The 19,816-nt window shown below is 47.0% G+C and overlaps 1 protein-coding gene across 1 annotated transcript in view; it reads left to right on the top strand.

The window, feature by feature from the left end:
• Positions 1–1,614: 1,614 nt before the first annotated feature.
• PSMB7 (proteasome 20S subunit beta 7) overlaps positions 1,615–19,816 on the top strand; it is a 53,720-nt gene continuing 35,518 nt past the window's right edge. Inside the window, exons 1-5 of the mRNA XM_028527289.2 lie at positions 1,615–1,721; positions 2,160–2,253; positions 3,067–3,164; positions 4,585–4,725; positions 9,146–9,261. Coding sequence (XP_028383090.1) covers positions 1,660–1,721; positions 2,160–2,253; positions 3,067–3,164; positions 4,585–4,725; positions 9,146–9,261 — 511 coding nt within the window. The 5' untranslated portion in view covers positions 1,615–1,659. The remainder of the gene's footprint in view (positions 1,722–2,159; positions 2,254–3,066; positions 3,165–4,584; positions 4,726–9,145; positions 9,262–19,816) is intronic.

The raw sequence follows: 19,816 nt of genomic DNA, 5'->3' as shown, positions 1-19,816 counted from the left end.
GGGGGTGGTGGCAGGTGAGTGAGGTTTTATTTTATTCTCTGATTTTACACAAAAGGCCCAGAGAAGTAATGACAGGGAATTTCACCTTTGACGAATATTTATTGAACACAGAGTGGTGACAGACACTGGTTCTAGGCGACTGAAATGCCATTCATCCATTCATTCATTCCCAGAAACATGTCTGACATACAGTAGGTGCCGATAAATATCTGCTGAGCGAGTAAATTCATTCATCCCACATTTACTGAGGCCGTCAGTTACTGGCTATGCAAATTTGAGCAAGTTACTTCACTTTGATGAACCTTAATTTCCATCAGTAGAATGAGTTGAATTACATAGCTATCTCTTAGGGTTGTTGGCAGAAGGAAATAAATGTATTTACAATAATAGCTATTTCTTTAGAAGCTGCTACATGCCACAATAGATGCTTCCCATGTATAATTTTTGAGTTTCGAGGCAGCCTTGAATAAATCTAAATAAAATGAACATAACCAAATATCCTGTTTAAAAATGTGCAATTCAGTGGTTTTTAGTATGTTCATTGGGCTGGGTAGCTATTACCTCTATATAATTCTAGAACATGTTCATCATCCCCAAAAGAGATTTAGTATCCGTTAAAGGTTCACTCTTTACTTTCTTCCCCACGCCCCACCTCCTTAGATTCTGGATTCGTCTAGTGAGGACATTTCATAGAAAGGGAACCATGCTGTACGTGGCTTTGCGTGCCTGGCATCTTTCACTTAACACAATGTTTTCAAGGTTTATTCCTGTGGTGTAGTGTGCATCCATGCTTCACTTTCTATGGTGGAATAACATTCTGCACTACAGATGTGTACTGCATTTTGTGTATCCATTCATCCACTGATGAGCATTTGGGTTGTCTCTATTATTTGGGTATTGTGGATAATGTTGTGAATATTCGTGTACAAGTTTTTGTGAACATGTTCTTAATTCTCTTGGGGAGATACATAAAAGAGGAATCCTGGGTGTAGGTTTAACTGGTTGAGAAGCTGCTAAATTGTTTTCTGGAGCCGTTGCACCATTTTACGTTCCCAGCAGCCGTGCATGAGGGATCTAATGTCTCCATGTCCTCGCCAACACTTGTTATTACCTGTCTTTTTGATTCTCACATTCTAGTGGGTGTGCAGTGGTATTGAATTATGGTTTTGATTTGCATGTCCTAATGACTAGTGATGGCGGACATCTTTTCTTGTGCTTCTTGTTCAATGCACAGCAGCCTTTTGAGGTAGCTGTTGTCTCCATGTGACAGTGGAGGAAGCAGATTCAGAGTCGAGAGGACTTGCTCAGTGCACGGAGACGGTGGGCCTGCGTCTGGAACTTGGGTGTGTGTCTGTCTCCAAAGCCCCACGGAGACGAATTAACAGTAGCAACAGTTCTGGTCTCCGGCTGGCAGCAGGCCTGGCCTCCAGGGCTTGGGACTCGTCTTTTCCCCATCTGGGCGCCAGTTTCTCCTCCACGCCACTTGGGGTGATAGAGTCCAAACACCTCCGGGGTCTTCCAGGAGCCGGCAACTCTAAGATCAATCGCCCTAGCGTGGAGTTTGCCCCGCCCCTTTAGCTCCGGTTGCCGACGGCGCCGGAAGTGCTTATCCCTTTTTCCTTGCTCCCGCCCCCGGCCCGGAAGTACTTTCTTGGGAAGATGGCGGCTGTGTCAGTGTGTAAGCCACCGGTTGGAGGTTTCTCGTTTGATAATTGCCGCAGGTGCGACCTTTCTCGGGGCCGGGATCAGGGCGGGATCGGGAGTGCAGTGCCGGGGTCGAGGCTGGGCCGCGGCCTGATGTCGGAAGTCCAAACGAAGGGTGCGCAGCGAGGCCTGCGCCCGTGGCCCTTGTGACTCAGGGGAATCAGGGCCTGAGTGTGGGTTTCTCCTGAGGCCGGGACTGCTTTCCAATTTTTCCTCCGCACGTGGACTCTCTCCATCTCCATCTCCTTAGGCCCTGTGCCGCCCCTCTGTGAGGCTTTCTTTGCCGAGAAATGGGACAGTAGTCATGATACTGGCAAGGGGGAGCGAGTGAACAGATGGGCGTGAAAGGGAAGAGAAGGTTCTTTTTTCTGGAGTTCCCTGTTAGGCACTGTTTCAGCCAGTGCGGCGCGATGTGGTCCTGCCCTTCAACGCTTTATTCTCTCGTTTGCTCTTAGAAATGCCCTCCTGGAAGCCGATTTTGCGAAGAAAGGGTACAAACTTCCTACAGCCCGGAAAACAGGCACGACCATCGCGGGGGTGGTGTATAAGGTAAGCCGGGACAGGCCGAGAGCAGCAGTTTATGCACGAACTAGGCCTCCTTTACTTCTCTGGGTCGGTGGGGAAGGGCGCATGTTACAGAGCGCATCAGGAAAAGGACTTAGAGGAGAGACGACGTTTGTGAGCTTTCGTGTGCTTATCAAAAGGTTATACCCTTTTCTCGCTCGGCAGAGTTTTTCACAGGAGGCCAGTTTACTTTTCGGTCTTACGTCACTGCTTTGGAAGGCCGGCTGATGGGGGAGAGCGCAAGGCTGGGGGCAGACAGGTCTGTCTGACCGTTGAACCGTGCTGCTCCGCTTTCCTTCTCAGAGCCACACTTTCCCCACCAGCCAAGGGGACGTAACTCCAGCCTTAAATTATGCTCAGGGCCAAAAGAGAGATAATGGTTATTGTTGTTCAGGGTAAAGAGTGAGATCTTGTAAAAAGAAATGGAGAGGTGGCTACTTTAATGGAAGGACTTCTTTCTGCCTTTTAATCCAGACTTTTCCCATATTAGGTTTGGTCTGTGAGGAATTCATTGAGTCGCTGAGCCTCATTTGAAAACAGGAATGATAATTCCTGCCCCCTATTCACGATTCAAGCAGTAACATCTGTTGATGAACCTTTTCTTGAATTCTGACGTATAGCAGAATATTTTGGGCAGGAGGTGATTTTTGGGGGGAGCAGGGGATGACCAGCATTGTTTCCCCTCAACTGGAGAGCTGTGGTTTACATACGTAAGATTGTGGGTATGTATGTATATATCTGTATCCGTGTCTACACCCATGTCTACGTGTACATCTCTTTGTACATATCTTTAAATAGGATGGCGTAGTGCTTGGAGCAGATACAAGGGCAACTGAAGGGATGGTTGTTGCTGACAAGAACTGTTCAAAGATACACTTCATATCTCCTAACATTTAGTAAGTATTGATTGGTTTGAATGGCTTTTGTGTTTTTAAACATTCCAGGGCTAAAAGTGAATTTACTATGTTTCTCCCTGAAACCTGTTGTTCAGTCTGTATTTTCTTTCTGTCTCCCTTAAATGGCATTTTTATCCACCTGTCCCCTAAGCACGTCATCCTCAGGTCCTCCCTTTGCTTTCGTCTGCAGTTCATTTGGCACTTGGTCTGCCTTCTCTGTGCCCCTTAAATCCGTTCCTTTCCGTCCTTCCCTCTGCTGAGGCCTTAGTTCAGACTTTTTTCCCCTCCTCAGCCAGACTGTTAGAGTTGCCATTTAAATGGCTTCTCTGCCTCTGGTTTCTTCTCTGTGTTGTTCATTTCTCAGTCATTGGATTTTGTAAAACACAAATCTAATGTTCCTTTCCTTTTTAAAAACTTTTTTCAAGAGACTTTTTACATGTTTACACTGCTTTCAGGATAGAATCAGACCCGTTGAAGGCCTTGCACAGTCTCACAAAAAGTTCATTTTTTCGGCCTGTTCAGCCGCCATCGCCTGCCGCTCTAGTTACAGCTGGGGAGGCCCTGTTTCCCTCATCTCCAGGCCGTCTCGCCTTCGCTGTGCCAGCCCCTCTGCTTAGAATGCCCTTTCCCCTTCTCTGCCTGTATAGTGTTTTTATTTTATTCTCCCAAATTCAGCTGCTATGAAACCTCTTCTCACAAAGATCAGAAGTAATTGCTCTCTTCTTCAGTTTCCTTTAGCGTTCTATACCTGCGCTGCTGTATTGTATGTATTACAGAAGGTGCAGTTTCTGTTTGCCCGTGTCATCTCCACTCAGCTTTGAAGTCAAGTGCTAGGACTTGGACACTTAGTGTGGTGTCTGGTACCTGGGAGAAAATACTTGGTAAAGGTCAAATTGCAAGACTTTTACCATGCTTTGCTCTTTTGTACAACTTGGATGTATTTGTAGGATTAGTAAAATACACACTCTTTTAGGAGCACAGACACTAGTGACTGCAAATGTTCCATTGTGCCACAGAAAATACATTTGCATATAATTAGATGCGTATTGTCAATTTTATGTTTGTTTAAGTTTGGTTAAACAGAGCAGTTACACTCAGAAATACCTCTCTGTACCCGAACGTTGTAGTTCGGGTACAAAGAGGTTACCTAAGAAACTCCACTTCTTTTTTTTTTTTAGATTTTATTTATTTTTAGAGAGGGAAGGGAGAAAGAGAGAAGAGAGAAACATCAATGAATAGTTGCTGGGGGTCATGGCCTGCAACCCAGGCATGTACCCTGACTGGGAATCGAACCTGCAACACTTTGGTTTGCAGCCTGCACTCAATCCACTGAGCTACGCCAGCCAGGGCTAGAAACTCCACTTCTAATGGAGACGTCTGGTAATTGAATTTCAGCTGAGCTTCTAATCATGCGTTTCAGTTGTTGTGGTGCCGGGACAGCTGCGGACACGGAGATGACGACCCAGCTCATTTCTTCTAACCTGGAGCTCCACTCCCTCTCCACCGGCCGCCTTCCCAGAGTTGTGACGGCCAATCGGATGCTGAAGCAGATGCTTTTCAGGTGAGGTTCCAGGCTGAGGATTTCCACAGCATCTTTTTCTCATGGCTTACAGATCGCTAGCCAGTGGCAGCCTGGAAGCGAGAGAAAAAGCATTCTCAGAAATACGCATTTTATTTTAGAAATCAGTTGTTACTAAGAAGCCATTTTAATTTCATAAGGCTTTTGATAATACATTTGAACTTATGCGGTCTGTCTGTTTTTCTTTCCCATGCATAAATGATACATGACCAGTCGAGCCACTTCCTTAGAGAGACATGTTACTGGATGGAAAAACGTCTCTGTTTATAGGAAGAAACTTAGGGTTGCTAGGAGTCTTTGAGGAGTTCCTCTTGTGAACTCACTCAGACACAAATGACTGGGTTTTTTTTTTTTTTACTCCTTTCAAGGGGAAAAAAGCAATGAAATGAACAATGGTAACATTAATATTAACCAATATTTATCTCTTTGTACCAATTCCTGTGCTAAGTGCCTTCTGTGCGGTCTCATTTTATCCCTTGAACCCTGAGGTCCAGGCTGCTCCAGGTTCCATGGGAACACGTGGAGGCTTAAAGAGGTGCAGCCACCTGCCTGACCTGGCCTTCCCTCCCTGCTGACTCCCACAGACAGTTCCTGTTAGTGGTTTTGTTTTTCTTTCTTAATAATCACATCATCACTTTATGTGAGTATGGGCCTTGATAGTTTTAAACTTCTAAGTCCGTTTTCTCATTTGCTTCTTATGGAGAGAGGCAGTTACTGTACTGGAAGTAGCCTGGGTATTTAGTCTCGGGTTGGAATACTGGCTTCTCCTCTTGGCACCTGCCTTACTTGTAACAGATTCTCTCCTCTTTCCTTTGTAGAGTGTGTGCATTGAATACCTTTTGATTTTCGAGTTGACCAGAGACCTTTATTCTTACACAGAACATTCCCTGAGCCTCTGCCCCGTGCAGCGGAAGCCGCACCCGGGCCTGTGACAGGGAATGGGGAGCGGGAATAGAGAGCGGAATCGTGAACAGGCAGCTCAGGGGTTCTGTTCAGCTTGTCGAATTTTATGTGGGCCACAGAGCATTTTTTAAAAAAATAGCGGCCAGTAATTATAAATGGGAGATTAGAATGAAAATATGTGGATTTCTGGTGTCTTTTTGAAAAAATTCCTCAAGTTTGGGGTAACGCATGGCACTAATCTTCGGCAACTGAGTGGCAGATGTTGCCTTTAGAAGTGGGAGCCCGTGTCTGGCCTGCCAGTCCCTGCCCCGTTCACTTCCCCCGTTTCCCGCCTCGCCCTTGCCTTCCCGGACACGTTCAGACCTTCATCTGTGAGTCGGGCACGGCCCCTTGACTCTCGGTAAGGGGGTGTGAGGTTCAGTGTGGCCCTGCAGCGGCAGCAGTGTGGTTCCCACGTTCCTGGTGAGGCAGGCGACCGGGCTTACGCGTCACATGGACACGAAGCCGAGTCACGTCCACCCAGCTCCTTCTCTGGCTGTGCACACCCTCGCGCCAGTGGTTTCCATTTATCTATGTACATAGTCATCATCGTAACCCTGCAGAATTATCGCCTGTCAAATAAATCCTCCCAGTACAGCGTGAGAACTTGTTAAAGCACATCTGCAGTCAAGATTTCCAAAGACGTTTGTGATTTTGATTTTAAATACAAAGCTCCCTCTGGTGGTTTGTGTGGCGCATTACATTTAAAACAATTTTTAAACTTGTAAAATTGCACTAAACAGAATATTTCAAAATAATTGGCAGTGTCATTTAAAGCATTTAGCTAAATCCAGCAGATGTTCCTGTTAATCTCTTTAGAATGTTTTAGGAATTCTGAATGCTGTCTTCTCAGTGTTTTATTTTTAGTTTAACATACTTTGTAAGTGTTAAATTTTACAAAAGTTTTGAGAGTAGCATTTAAAAATTTAAGCCAGAATAATTATGGCCCTTTATGTCTTCTGAAATTTTTGTTGAGTTACATAAAATGAGTCGGTTGTAGAAGGAAAAAAGGTGTAGGATTTGACTTCAGAAGCAAGACTGTGACAGCGCCGGGCACAGGGCCTGGTGCGTGGTTAGATCCCCGTGAGCTCTGAGGCCGACAAGAGTGCAGGGCGAGTTCTTCTGCCGTCAGCGTCCTGTGCGACCTGTCCCGTCAGCGGGAGAGCATGGCGACCTTGGCGTTGGCCTTGAACCCACAGAGGGGTTCTGGAGACCTGTCGCCCTCCGGGAATAGTAAAAAACCTTTGTCTGTGCACTTGGTACGAGGTAGGGTTCCACAATTCCAGTAAGTTTTCCAGAGGGGCCTGTGACCCATAAAAGCTTAGGATGTTGATGAATATCTTTTTTCGTGGTGTCACAAAAATTCATTCTAGTGACCAATTTTTGAGTATTAGTGATGTTGCCTGTTTTAAGTTATTTAAGTTATTCTGTGACTCTTTGGGACATAGACACTTTAGGTACTTGTAATTAATTCCTTAGACTATATTTTAGAACAAATTCTAGAAGTGGAATTGCTGGGTCAAAGATATGCATAGTGAACATTTTGATACATACTGCAGAAACTGTCTCTGAGAAAGATCGTACTGAGTTGCACTACCACTAGGAGTGGGTGAGGAAATGTAGCGGCCCTGGCTGGTGTGGCTCAGTGAACTGAGCTCCCGCCTGCGGACCGAAGGGTTGCTGGTTCAATTCCCTGTCAGGGCACGTGCCTGGGTTGCTGGCCGGGTCCCTGGTTGGGGGCTTGTGAGAGGCAACCAGTGGATGTCTCTCTCACATTGATGTTTCTGTCCCACTTTTGCTCCCTCCCCCCTTCTAAAAATGAATAAAAATATTTCGAAAGAAAAAGTGTAGCATGGCTTTTTAATGATCATGCAGTTTTCTGTTGTATAGCGGTATCAGTTCAGCCAGTGCTCCCTCTGCTTCCACGTTTCAGTGTCTCAAACGTGCTGCAGTAAACATTCTTGTGCATTTGCTTCTGCAGGTTTGTTCTGTTATATCCTTAGGTTCCTGGAAGTAGAATTTCTGGATCAATTTTTAAGGATTTCAGTAACTTCAATATCTTAGACTCTTAAATGCATCAGACAGACACTGCTTCAGCTTGGAAGGGAACTAGCTCATTATTGCTGACTTTGAACACCCTGCGTGGCGGGCAGATGGACCTGCCCCACACTGGACCGCAGTGCGGGTGGCGAGTGTGGTGACTGTGGTTCCCCGTCCCACGGCCCTGTAGCCTCGGCCCTGTAGCCTCGGCCTTGTAGCCAGCTCGTAAGCCTTGGGATCACCTCTTCCCCTGCTGGGCCCTTCCTTCTTGAGGCTGCTTCTGACATTCTCTCCTGCTCTGCAATTACTTCACTTAGAAGTAGAAGATTCTTTCTGAAATAGCAGTTCGGTGATCAAGGGAGACGTCGGACTTGACTACTCTGTGTGTCTCTCGCACGTCCCGACGGGAGCTCTGTCTCAGACAGCCTAAAGTGATGCCTTCAGTTGGCTCGTGTGTTAATTCATGTATTTCACTTTGAGTGACGATGATCATTAGGCAAATTCAGCATGTATTGGTTTCATTTTTCTTCCTGAAGAGCTAAAGGCTCATAGTGGAGACTTTAAATTCAGCATGTTAATCGAGCATAGCAGTTCCAATGGTAAATAATTAGACCGAACACGGGGGAAGCAGTCTGTGGAAGTGGGAAAACTGCCAGGTAAAGGGTCCCAGGGGACAAGTGCGTGCACAATGAACTGGCGGTGGGGTGGGTGGAAACATATTCCTGCCCACGCTCCTGAAGGCGCACCTCTGTCCTGTGGGTGGTAGAGGTTTTATAGGCCGTCATGGAATTACATCATCATTCGCTTCCCTGGACGATGAAATACTTTCCTCTTTTACTCAATGTGAGCTCGTATCTGTGATCATACTTTATGGGCTTATTCAAGGGGAAGGTGTTTTGACATTAGCCATTTTCCTGTTAGGCTGTGGGGAGGTTGATCATTTGAACAACCTGAGTTTAGCAACTCTTCATTGCTCACTTGGAAGGCAGCTTATCTGCCGATCACAGAAAGGCACGATGGGAAGGGGCGCATAATCTTTGGAGTGAGCCAAGCTTGGCTTTGAGACGTTGGATGAGTAATTCGTGTCTTTGGGTTGTTTTCTGTTCTCTTAAGGGAGAAGTGCGGAGCCCTCTTCTGAAGGTGGTTGTGAGGCTGAGATGAAATGAAGTGTGTGGATTATCTCACACAATACGGAAGTTCATCTCACACAAAACAAAAATTTACAGTTTTTATTGGCTGATAGAAGTTCAACTCAAGTTCATTTCATTTCCTATTTCCCATCAAAGCAGTAACCACTTAATGAAACAGTGGCAGTATAAGAAAAGCTTTTTGTTTTCTGACTTCTCATACAGCTTTTGGTTAAGTTACAGTGATGCAATACAGACTCATTTTTTTTTCTTATACACACTCTGATCACCAGGTATCAAGGTTACATTGGTGCAGCCCTAGTTTTGGGGGGCATAGATGTTACTGGACCTCACCTCTACAGCATCTATCCTCATGGATCAACTGATAAGTTGCCTTATGTCACCATGGGTGAGTGTGATGTTTCCCTCCTGTTTTAGAATCCTCTTATTTACCGTGATGGTCTTTTATTTTCTTAAAAGATTTTATTTTATTTTCAGAGAGAGGGGAAGGGAGGGAGAAAGGGAGAGAAACTTCAATCAGTTGCCTCACACTCCCTCAACTGGGAACCTGGCCTGTAACTCAGGCATGTGCCCTGACTGGGAATTGAACCGGTGACCCTTTGATTTGCAAGCCAGTGCTCAATCCACTGAGCCACACCAGCCAGGGCCCAAAATGGTCTTAAAAGAGCTGGTCTAATTTCCTGTTAGAGGAGGCAGTGCAATAAAGTGCTTTGATTCATTCTGCAAATGTTTATTGAGTTCTTCCTACAGGTTGATCCCTGTTCTGTGTGCTTGGGGTATAACAGTGAACAAAATTTTAATAAAGATTTTTTTTTTAGTCCTCACTTGAGGACATTTTTCTATTGCCTTTAGAGAGAGTGGAAGGGAGAGAGAATCATTGATGCAGGAGAGAGAAACTTGGATGCTAGAGAGGCATTGATTGGTTGCCTCTTGCTCACGCCTGGACCAGGGATGGTGCCTGCCCAGACCAGCAGTTGAACCCGCAGCCCAGGCATGTGCCATGACCGAGTATCAAACCTGCAACCTTTCAGCTATGGGATAAAAGGTTGAGATGCTCCATCCAACTGAGGCACACTGGCCAGGGCGTGATAAAGATTCTTGCCTGCAAAGAGTTTTTATTTTAGTAGGGGCAGATAGACAGTAAGAATAGCTGCTGTAAGTATCACTTTCTAGGGATAAATACTAGGAGGAAACAGTAACGTGGATGGTATTGTGCTACAGTTATGCAAGATACTGCATTTGGGGGAGACTGGGTCAAGGGTATGTGACAGCTGAGTGTACTACCTCTTACATCTGCATGTAAATGTATAATTACCTCAAAACAAAAAGTTAAAAATGAATGCAGGGCGAGGGGACTCAGGGGTGTTGGAAGGGAAAGCAGACCGTGGCGTTAGATAGGGAGGTCAGGCAGGGCCCAGGAGAAGGGGGGTTTGAGTGGAAGGGCCCTCTGGGCAGAAGGAGAGCTCCCTCACCGGGGCGTGTGCCTGGTGCATGCAGGCCTCTTCCTTTTTGGAGTGACCACAGTCCCGTTTTACCACTTAGTCTCGAGGTGCTTCTCCCGCCGTTTTTTACCTGTTAGGATTTTGGCCGTGGGACCTTGGCTCTGCAGAGCCGGGAGCACTGCTGCCCTGAAGGGGCTGGGCGTGGCCGGTTCGAGACTCCGCTGCTCTGCGCTGTGCTGCCTCGCCTCTTAGGGGGTTTGGATGCAGCAGCGGTTCCCTGTTGGAGGGGTTTGTAGGGAGAGTGGTTTACCCCCAGATGCCATGTGGACGAATCTTCGTAATTATTTTAAAGTGAAGACACAGTAATTTTAGAATTGTTTTGAATTGCTTTATTCAAATGTATTATCTTCATCAAAGTACTATGTCTTCCCATTTGATGCTTTTAAATGTAAGGTGGAATAGCCTTTTCTACTAAGTACTTTAATTTCTTCTTTATTTATTTGTTTTAAAGATTTTATTTATTTATTTTTAGAGAGGGAAGGGAGGGAGAAAGAGAGAAAAACATCAATATGCAGTTGCTGGGGGCCATGGCCTGCAACCCAGGCATGTGCCCTGACTGGGAATCGAACCTGCGATGCTTTGGTTCGCAGCCCGAGCTTAATCCACTGAGCTATGCCAGCCAGGGCATTTCTTCTTTATTTTTACTTAAAAAAACTTCACACTTGCAGAAAAGAACAAGAACAGTTCTGTATGCCCTTTACTGAAATTTGTCACAAGCTAACGTTTTACCACGGTTGTTTCTTGTGCATCTTGTTGATTTGTGTGTGTGTGTGTGTGTGTGTGTGTGTAGCCATTTGAGCGTGAACAGCAGGTGACGTAATCCTCCACCTTTAAACCCTTAAGCATATTTTCTTACATCCCCTTGATAAAATCGTCAGTTTCTGGAAATGTAAAGTTGATATGAAGCAGTTTCATTTCTAGGATGGAAAAATGGAATTGGTTTCCTTTGCTTTTGAACAGTAGCACTCGGTCTGTGAGCATAATCCTGAATTTAGGAAAAGCTGCTGAAAGGGAGTAAGTAGTCAAGTAGACTTGTGCCTGCTCCTCTCCCTCCTGCAGCCCCACGTTGCACTCTGCTAGCCGGCCGTGACCCCGTGTCTCTCCAGGTCTAGCGAGACCCCAGGGCTCGGGTCCTGCAGCTTTGGGTTCGCAGCGGCGCCCTTCTGCGTGGAAGGCGTCACTCCGCACAGGCGGGCTCTGCTGGCCTGGGAGACCAGATTAAGGGGAACGAGAGCGTCAGCAGCATCTGATGTTAATGCACGAGCACGTTATTGCAGTGCGGTTTAGTTTGTTCATCCGTTCGTTATCAGCTGTTTCTTGAGGGCCTTCCAGGTACAGGCACCGGAGCGGGCGCCCCAGGGAGAGGCGAGTGCAGGACCCTTGCTCTTGGCCCACACACAGGGTGGTGGGGGGCAGGAGGGTAGCTGACCAGGGCAGTGAGTACAAAGGGCAGTGGGAGCCAAAGGGAGAAAGGGTCACATCTAAACTGGAGGGTTTGAGGAAAAGCATTGCTTCATTTGAGCTGAATTCTAAAGGAGGGATGAGTTACTTGCATTCATTTACCAGATAATTTATTGAGCGTTTATTTTCCGCTAGGCTCCGTGTGGGGTGCCGGTAGTGTAGTGGTCAGCACCGCACTTGCCCTCAGCGCCTACAGCTTCCTGCGGGAGGCAGGAGTTAACCAGGGACTCGTCCGTTAATCTAGAAGAGTGCCCTGGAGGCAGCGCCCAGGAATACGAGAATAATGGGGTGTGCGTGGGTGTCGGGGTGACGGGGGTACGTGTGGGTGATGGGCGTTTGGGAAGTCCTCGCTGGGCAAGTGACATCGAAACATTTTCTGATTAAAGTAATTCACAAACATGACAAACATTCAAGTGGGAGAAATATTACACAAAAAATAAGCCTCATTTCATATCTCTCCTCCAGAGTAGTGACTGTTGAGAGTTTCTTGTGTTTTCGCCCCCCAGGAATCGTTTTATGATACGCTTTTATATATCTTGCCTGTCTCTATGTCCCTGTGAAAAATACACTGGCGAGGCCGTGCCACACATGCCGCCCCCGGCTGTGGGGTTGGTGGAGGAGGTGTCACATCAGGCCGTGCGGCTCTGCATCGCGGCTGTAGTAACAACTGCACAGAGCTGCGCTGTGTGTGACGGTACCGTGGTTTACTGACTCGTTCTCTCGTGGGTGGATATTTTTGTTTTCAAGTTTTTGCAATGACTGTGACTTGATGTACGTGTGTAAATGCATATTTCAGATAAATTCCTAGTAGTGGTCTTTCTGGATTGCAAGCATTGAAATCACTGGGTGATTTAAGGAAGATAAGAATGGTTTCTTTTTAAAGGACAATAGGTGTACTTCCTAGGGAGGAAGGACAGCTCCTGGACAGCCCAGCAAAGTGACAGATGGCCATGTAGTGTGTTTTACCTGTTGAGAGCTGTTGCCAAATTGCCCTCCAAAAAGATCGCAGGAGTATTCTACTAAGAGAATGTGAGTGTGCCTTTCTCTGATGACCTCACTGATACGGGGTAAGACGGGAAGAAGTAACGCAAGCTGAGACCTGGATGCTAAGTGGGAATTAGCCAGGAATTTGCTTCTCTGCTCCCTGTCCCCAAGGGGAGGACTTCGCAGGCCCTGTGCTGCACAGGGCTGGTGTGGCCGAGGAACTGGAAGGCCAGAGTTTGCTGGGTGGGTGAGGCAGTGCAGAGGGTGGGAGGAGCATTCTGTGCAGGAGGTGCAGGGGGTACAGCAGAAGCAGCAGAAGCAAAGACAGGAATGTTCAGGAGGAGGGAGCAGAGGCAGGGCCGGAAAGCTAGGCGGGACAGGGTCTCAGTAGTACTGTCTGAGTTGTTTTGATTGGAGGTTTCTGTCTGATGCTTTGAGCCAGGAATGGCGGGGTGAGATCTGCCTGTGAGAGGGAGCAGTCTGAGGGCTGTGGGGAGGAGGGTCGGTACGGGGGGTGGGGCCTGGAGGCAGGGGTGGAGCTTGAGTCGGGCTGGAAATGTCCAGGGTGTGGAAGGGCTGGGCAGCAGTAGGGATGGCCACTAACGCTGCAGAGATCACTCAGAAACCAGCCAGCCCTCAGGCTTGATTCCGGGTCTCTGTCACCTGTCCTCTCCTGTGTTCCTTAATGGCAGTCCCTTCCTGGCGCTTGACCAGTGTTGGGGTAGCTCCTTCACCCGGGGCCACCTCCCTTCCAGTTGGGCTCCGAATCCTTCCTGTCACCCCTCCTCCCCCTCCACTTGTGTAACAGCTCTCCCGTGGGACTGCCCCGGGCTGAGGTCGTAGGTTCCTCTCAGGGCATTTGGTGTGGAGCAGGACTCCAGGATTCTGGCCGTGGCCATGCCCCATCCTCTCCAGCCCTTGTCCCTCCTGCCCGTGAGGATTTGAGGTCTCGGAGAGTAGAATTCCTGTCGTACTCCCAGAGTCTCCCAGAGTCCTGTGTGACTCGATGAGTATTTGATGGTAAGTTAATTTTTTGATCCTCTGACTGACTCACTTCTGCCGGAGAGTGTCTGAAGGTAGCGTTAGAGGCCTCAGCGGCTGTTCGTTGGCTGTGAACTGGCAGCCGACGGGGCCCTGGAATGGAGTTGCTGTTGGCGGTGTCCGTTTGTGCGGCCCCAGGTCCGCACGACACGTTGCGTGTGTGGTAGGTTCTCGGTTTTTTTTTTTTTTTGTCTTTGAAGCTTAGCATTAGTTTAAAGCACATGATGGCAGGTCTCTGTGCCAGAGGATTCTGGTGCTGTCTCATTATTTTCAGTTAAAATTCTGTGGAAGGGATGCTGTCATTGCCATTTTATTGATGAGAAACCTAAAACTTAAAGGAGAGCTTTCGTAACTTGCCTCTTACTGCTCTGCCCGTCAGTGGCAAAGCTGGGATTTGAACCCTTGTTTCTAGTTCAGGGGAGCCCCAGTGCAGCACAGCTGCTTGGGTTTCAGCGTTCTACAGATGTCGCTCCATTAAGATACTAATAAGCCTTGCTTCTAAATACTGAAAATATTTATACAAATTCCGGAAGGGCATTTATTTGTTTTCCACGTATTCAGCTGCTGTGTGTGCAGATTTTCTATCCTGAACATGCAAAACAGTATTTACTGAAATAGCTTTTTATAGCATCAAAGAAAATTTTAAGTTATTCACAAGCCTACCACCCCAAGACACCGTGACTTACTGTTACCTAATCCATGTCCATTGGGAGAGGAGCCCCTTACCAGAGGATGTGAAAGGAGGGATGGTTATTGGGCGGCCTTGGCTTTGGCCTCGTCGTTCTTGTAGTTTCTTGTGGCCGTTGTTCCCTTTGGAGCCAGGTGGGTGCACAGCTCTGCCTACAGTGGCAGCTCTGCCGGGCTGCCTGTCTTCCCAGCGGAGGCGTTCCTCGGTTACTGTTCTCTTTTGTTCTTTTTTTTTTCTCTCTCTTTTTTCCCCCAAGAGGCTGGGGAGCTGAATTTTGAGAGAGACCCACAGAATTGCCAAAATTTGGTGGACTTTGTTTTAATTCATAATGCACGTTACTGATTTTGGGTGAGCTGCAAACCAGACTTCTGGGTAAAACAGAGGGTGCTCCTGAACGAACATCCCCGTGGACCAGCGACCTTCACTGCAGAACGAGCCTTTTCACGATGTCGTTCCAGGGAGAAAATGAGTATTTCGTGTAAATTGTCAAGCTTCAGTTAAATTATGTGTTTTTTATTATAAGAAATATAAACAGAAGTTTGTAATGAATCTTTTTTTATTGGAGTGATTTGACAGGAAGAGCTGGAAGCTGCATATTGCCTGTGAGACAAGGGTGTCCAGACTCTGCCTGCCCGTGGGCCCGTACTGGCGGCTGGCCAAGCGCCTGAAGGCTGCTCTTAATTTGCGCGGACCAGGAAGCACGTGCCTCGGGTCTGCACGTGCACACGCGTCTTGTACCTGCTGGCGCAGCTCTTGGAGGGCAGGGTCCAGGCGCCTCCTCTGAGGACTCGCCTGTCCCAGGCTTCACTGGGGAGCGGAGTGGATCAGATGCCTGACGGCGGGGCCCTTGGGCAGCTTCTGTCCTAAACCCTTTTTGTGGACATGATGCCGCCCGTCAGAGCAGCGTGCATCCAGCAGTGTTCCAGCTGCTGTGCCAGCGAGTGTTGTGAGATGCTTTGCTGATACAATTTTTGCAAGACAGTGGGGTGGTTGCTAGGAAATTGAGGTGTTGCCGAGGCCGGCCGGCCGGCCAGGAAGTGCCTGATCTGGGGTGGGACCCCAGGCTCTGTTCCCCACTGGCTGTGTGACTGCCGTGAGTGCTGTGGGGCATGGGGTCCAGACCAGATGTGATTTGGTTTATTCCAAAAAAATAGGGGGCCCCTTAGGTTTTATTTACTTCTCTCAAGAGAATAATTTGTAAGAGACTGCAGGCGATCGACTAGTGTGATTATTGAAAGCTCGGCAAGATCCTTTGAGTTTTCTTTCCAATAAGGGGAAAAGGTTATGGTTTTATTTTTTATAGACAAAATGTGGGTTCTTTTAATTCTCATTAATTAGCTTATTCTTTTAACTTGCCAGCTTTCCTTTATTAGGCGAACTAAAGTAGTGTCAGAAGAAGCTTGGGGACCATCTTTTGCTGTTAGTTTGGCAGTGTTCCTCGTAGCAGCATTGGCAGAGTGTGTAACATGTTTGTTTTGCTCACTTATTCACATGGAGAATTAATATGAATAACATTTCAAGCACGACATTCCTGGAAATGAGGCCCTTGGACAATTTAGGAGTTCTAACTTAAGGAGTAAACATTGGTATGCACCATTAGGGACGACTCGAGGTCATTGTCAGCCTTATTCAGGTAAAATTCGATCTCCAGATAATTAATGGACGTACCTCTTAAGTCCCAATTTATAGAACCCCCCCTAGCGATTGAAAAGCTTGGGACAGAGTGCTCACCTTGTGGGCAAAAAATAGTCTTAGAACTAAGCAGGTAGATAAGGCCATTGGCAGGGAAATCAGGCCTGCCATTTTCTTTCTATTTTTACACTGAATGCAACCTTTGGGCACGTGTTTTGATAATCTCCACGTGACTTGATTTTGAAAATTTTCTTGCACTGGAAAAAATTAGTGTGCTGCAAGATGGCAGATATTTTTTACACATTCATTTTCAGTGCTTGGATCAGGTTCGAGCCCTGCAGCACTGTACGTAGTTCATAGGCCCCCATCAGCACCACCTCGGAGGGCATGGGCCCTCGTGGCTCCAGCGTGTGGGACCTGGGCCGTCCCGCCAGGGCGAGCGCTGTGTGGTCTTCTGTGAATCGGTGGTTGGGGGAACTGTCCCCTGGAAATGGGCGAGGGTTGGGGGGATGCCGTGTGTCAGAATCTTTGTATGCAGCACAGAGTAGAGTGGGGGGCGTGGTGTTCTGATAATTTTAGTGCTAACACATCCTGTGTGTGACATTCAGTATACTAAGATTTCTCGGGCAGTTTTTCCTGCTTTGATTAGTTTAAGTAAGATGTATTTCAGAAGATCTAAAATGTGCAATGCATGGACATTTATGTTTTAAAACTTAACGCTGCTTTGGAATGCCAGGAGTTAAACAACAGGGAACCAAAGGCCCATGACAGTTGACTTATGCATCTTGATTCCTGGTTGCTGCGAAGGTGGTACTAAGCCAATAGATGGTGCCGTTTTGTTAGGAAATGAGAAGATGTTTACTTCTAAAATTCCTCATGTTGCAGACAGGGAATGTGATATGGCCAGCCCTTGCATTTCTTAATCTGTTCTCATTAGAGTGGACTTGGTTCTTGATTCTGCATAAAACGTGTTGAATATCTATCGTAGGTAAAACGGTGAGGTGTCGAATTAATGTGGAGGGTGCTGCTCTTCCTGCTTTTTCTGCTCTGACATTTTGCCATGAGATCTTTTCTGACTTGAACTCAGTCCTTAGTCTACAACCAAGTAAAAGCCCTTGCCAGTATGTTTCAGAACAGGTAAATGCAGTGCTGATAATTTTAAGTCCTTTGTTTTTATGCCCCACTTCAGAGAGTGGAAGGTAACTAATTCATCTTTATGAATTGGCCCTGGTACAGAGAAGTGCTTTTATACTCTCATAACCTAGGCTTGATGGTCTTTTACTTTCTTGTTGGACAGATAAGTGGACAGTCATTTCATGCATCAGAAGACTTTTCACTGCTGAGTTCTTAGACCTAGGGATTTGCCATCAGCCCTGTCTGCCTTTCCCACCTGTGTGACTTTGTGTAGGTTCCTTCACCTCTCTGAACTTCATTTTTTCCCCATCTATAAAATGGAGGTAATATCATCTAGTCCACAGACTAATTAAGTGAGAAAATATATGTGACAGGACTTCACACAGTTTTTTTCAGTTGGTAGGATTTCTTATTGTTTGGACACAGGCTCTATGGATAAAATAAACCTTTATGTATGATTAAGACTAGGTGTGTTTTATAAATTATTATCCGTAGCCCTTTGCCCTCGAGTATTCTGAGGGACATGAAAACTTGGGAAAAGACCTGCAGAGTGGAATAAACGTGCAATTTGGGAAGTTATTTTGGAATGTGGACCAGAGTAAAGGACATCTTAGCAAGATCCGTCAGCTCAGACCGCTGTGAGCTCCTGCAGCCGGAGGGGGAGGGGGAGGATTCGCCCAGCACCCAGCAGAGCGCCCGCCGGTTCCTGGCAGGGCCTGTGAGCTGGGAGAGGCGTATTTTAAGGTAATTTTCATCCTCCATCTTGGCCCCTCAACGTTGGGTTAGGTGACTCCTCTGTTTAAAGGAGAACAGTTTTCTGTCTTCATACCTTGTGATTTCATTAATTACATTAATAAAGTTAAGCCTTTCACATTTTAGGCCTGGGTGCCCCAATTGTCAGCCTTTTTCTTAAGAAAAAGTGTTTACACCCTGTCAGGCCAGGGACACGTTGCACTTGCAGTGATAAGGGAAATCCCTGTTCCCTTCGAGTGGTGTTTTCAGTTATTCACTCGGAGTAAAATTTAACTCCTTTTTGACTACACTAGGTTTTGAAAAGGAACTGCCTTTTTTGAAAAATTAATTTTGAGTGTAAATGTTGGGTGCTTTAAAAATCTATTTCTGAGCACGTTAAATGGACTTTTTTTATTTGTTGGGAACAAATGATAGACTCTGACACTGAGGTGCGTGCGCTGATGAAAAGGAAGCGTTCTGCCCCCTCACGAGGGCTTAAATGTAATACTCGGTGCTTACTCAGGAGTGAAAACATCAAATTAAACTGTTTGTGCTGACAAAGGACAAATCTGGATTTCAGCAACCCATGCAAGATTGTCTGATTGCCTGGCCTGCCTCGCCTGGAAGCTTTTGGCCACGACTTATAATGAAACGCGTGCATACAATTAAGGCACTCGGAGTGGGTGTCTGAGTCTTCCCCAGCCGTGAGAGGTTCTCCACTGCTCTCTAGTGGCCGAACACGGTCCCCTGGCACCGACATTGTTTTATGTTCACAAATCAGCTCTTCACACATTGGTAGTGCCGGCCTCCAGAGCGAGTGCCGACACCAGGAGACCGAGCCCTGGTGTCGGAGACAGGATCGGAGTGAAAAATGATCCCAATCGAAGAGGCTGTAGAAAGCACCAGATTTTACCCAGGACGAGTGGCCAGTGGACTGACAATGAGCAAGTGTGAGTAAGCACTGTGTCAGGGAGAGCTGACACTGATGGATTAGGAAGTTCTGCGTGTCTCTTTTTATCTCTGCATACATCTTACACGTTGGCAGGCCACAGTGCCAAGCAGGTCCTTGGGTGCTTACAGTGGACCTCCTGCTTAGGAGGAGGAGCAGCTTTTTCCCTGAAAATACCTGGTTAAATTGATTTGGGGAAAAGCAGTAGAAACCCCTTTCCTGCTGGTTCTCAGAACTTCATGATGTTGAGAGAAGAGATTTTGAAGATCTCTGTTTCTTTAAAAAAAAATTTATTTTTAGACAGAGGGGAAGTGGAGAAAAAAAGGGAGAGAAACATTAGTATGTGGTTGCCTCTCACACACCCCACATGAGGGAACCTGGCCTGCAACCCAGGCATGTGCCCTGACTGGGAATTGAACCGGTGACCCTTTGGCTCACAGGCCAGCACTGGTGAGCCACACCAGCTGGGGCGAAGACCTCCATTTTCATTAAAGCTGCCAGTCCTGGGACTTGTTGAGAATGACTGTATAAGATAGCTCTTGGAGGACGGGGACCTTCGAGTAATTGCAGCAGCTGGCTTTTATTGAGCTTTTACTATGTGCCAGGTATTCTGCTCTACACACGTCGTCTCATTCAAGTCTCTCCAGCCAACCTGTGAGGAAGAGGCATTCTGTCTTCATCCCCTTTGTGCAGGGGAGGGGGCTAGGTCAGCGGTAGGGCTGCTGCACTGCACAGTTCCAGGCCAGCATTCACATTGTGCTCGATGTGACGGTGCTTCTGGAACAGCTTGTCGGCCTCGCAGGGCTGGGGCCTCAGTGGT

This window comes from Phyllostomus discolor, chromosome 3, assembly GCF_004126475.2.
Source record: "Phyllostomus discolor isolate MPI-MPIP mPhyDis1 chromosome 3, mPhyDis1.pri.v3, whole genome shotgun sequence".
NCBI lineage: Eukaryota > Metazoa > Chordata > Mammalia > Chiroptera > Phyllostomidae > Phyllostomus > Phyllostomus discolor.
Note: the sequence above shows the minus strand (reverse complement) of the source record. Positions and strands in the feature narration are given on the sequence as shown.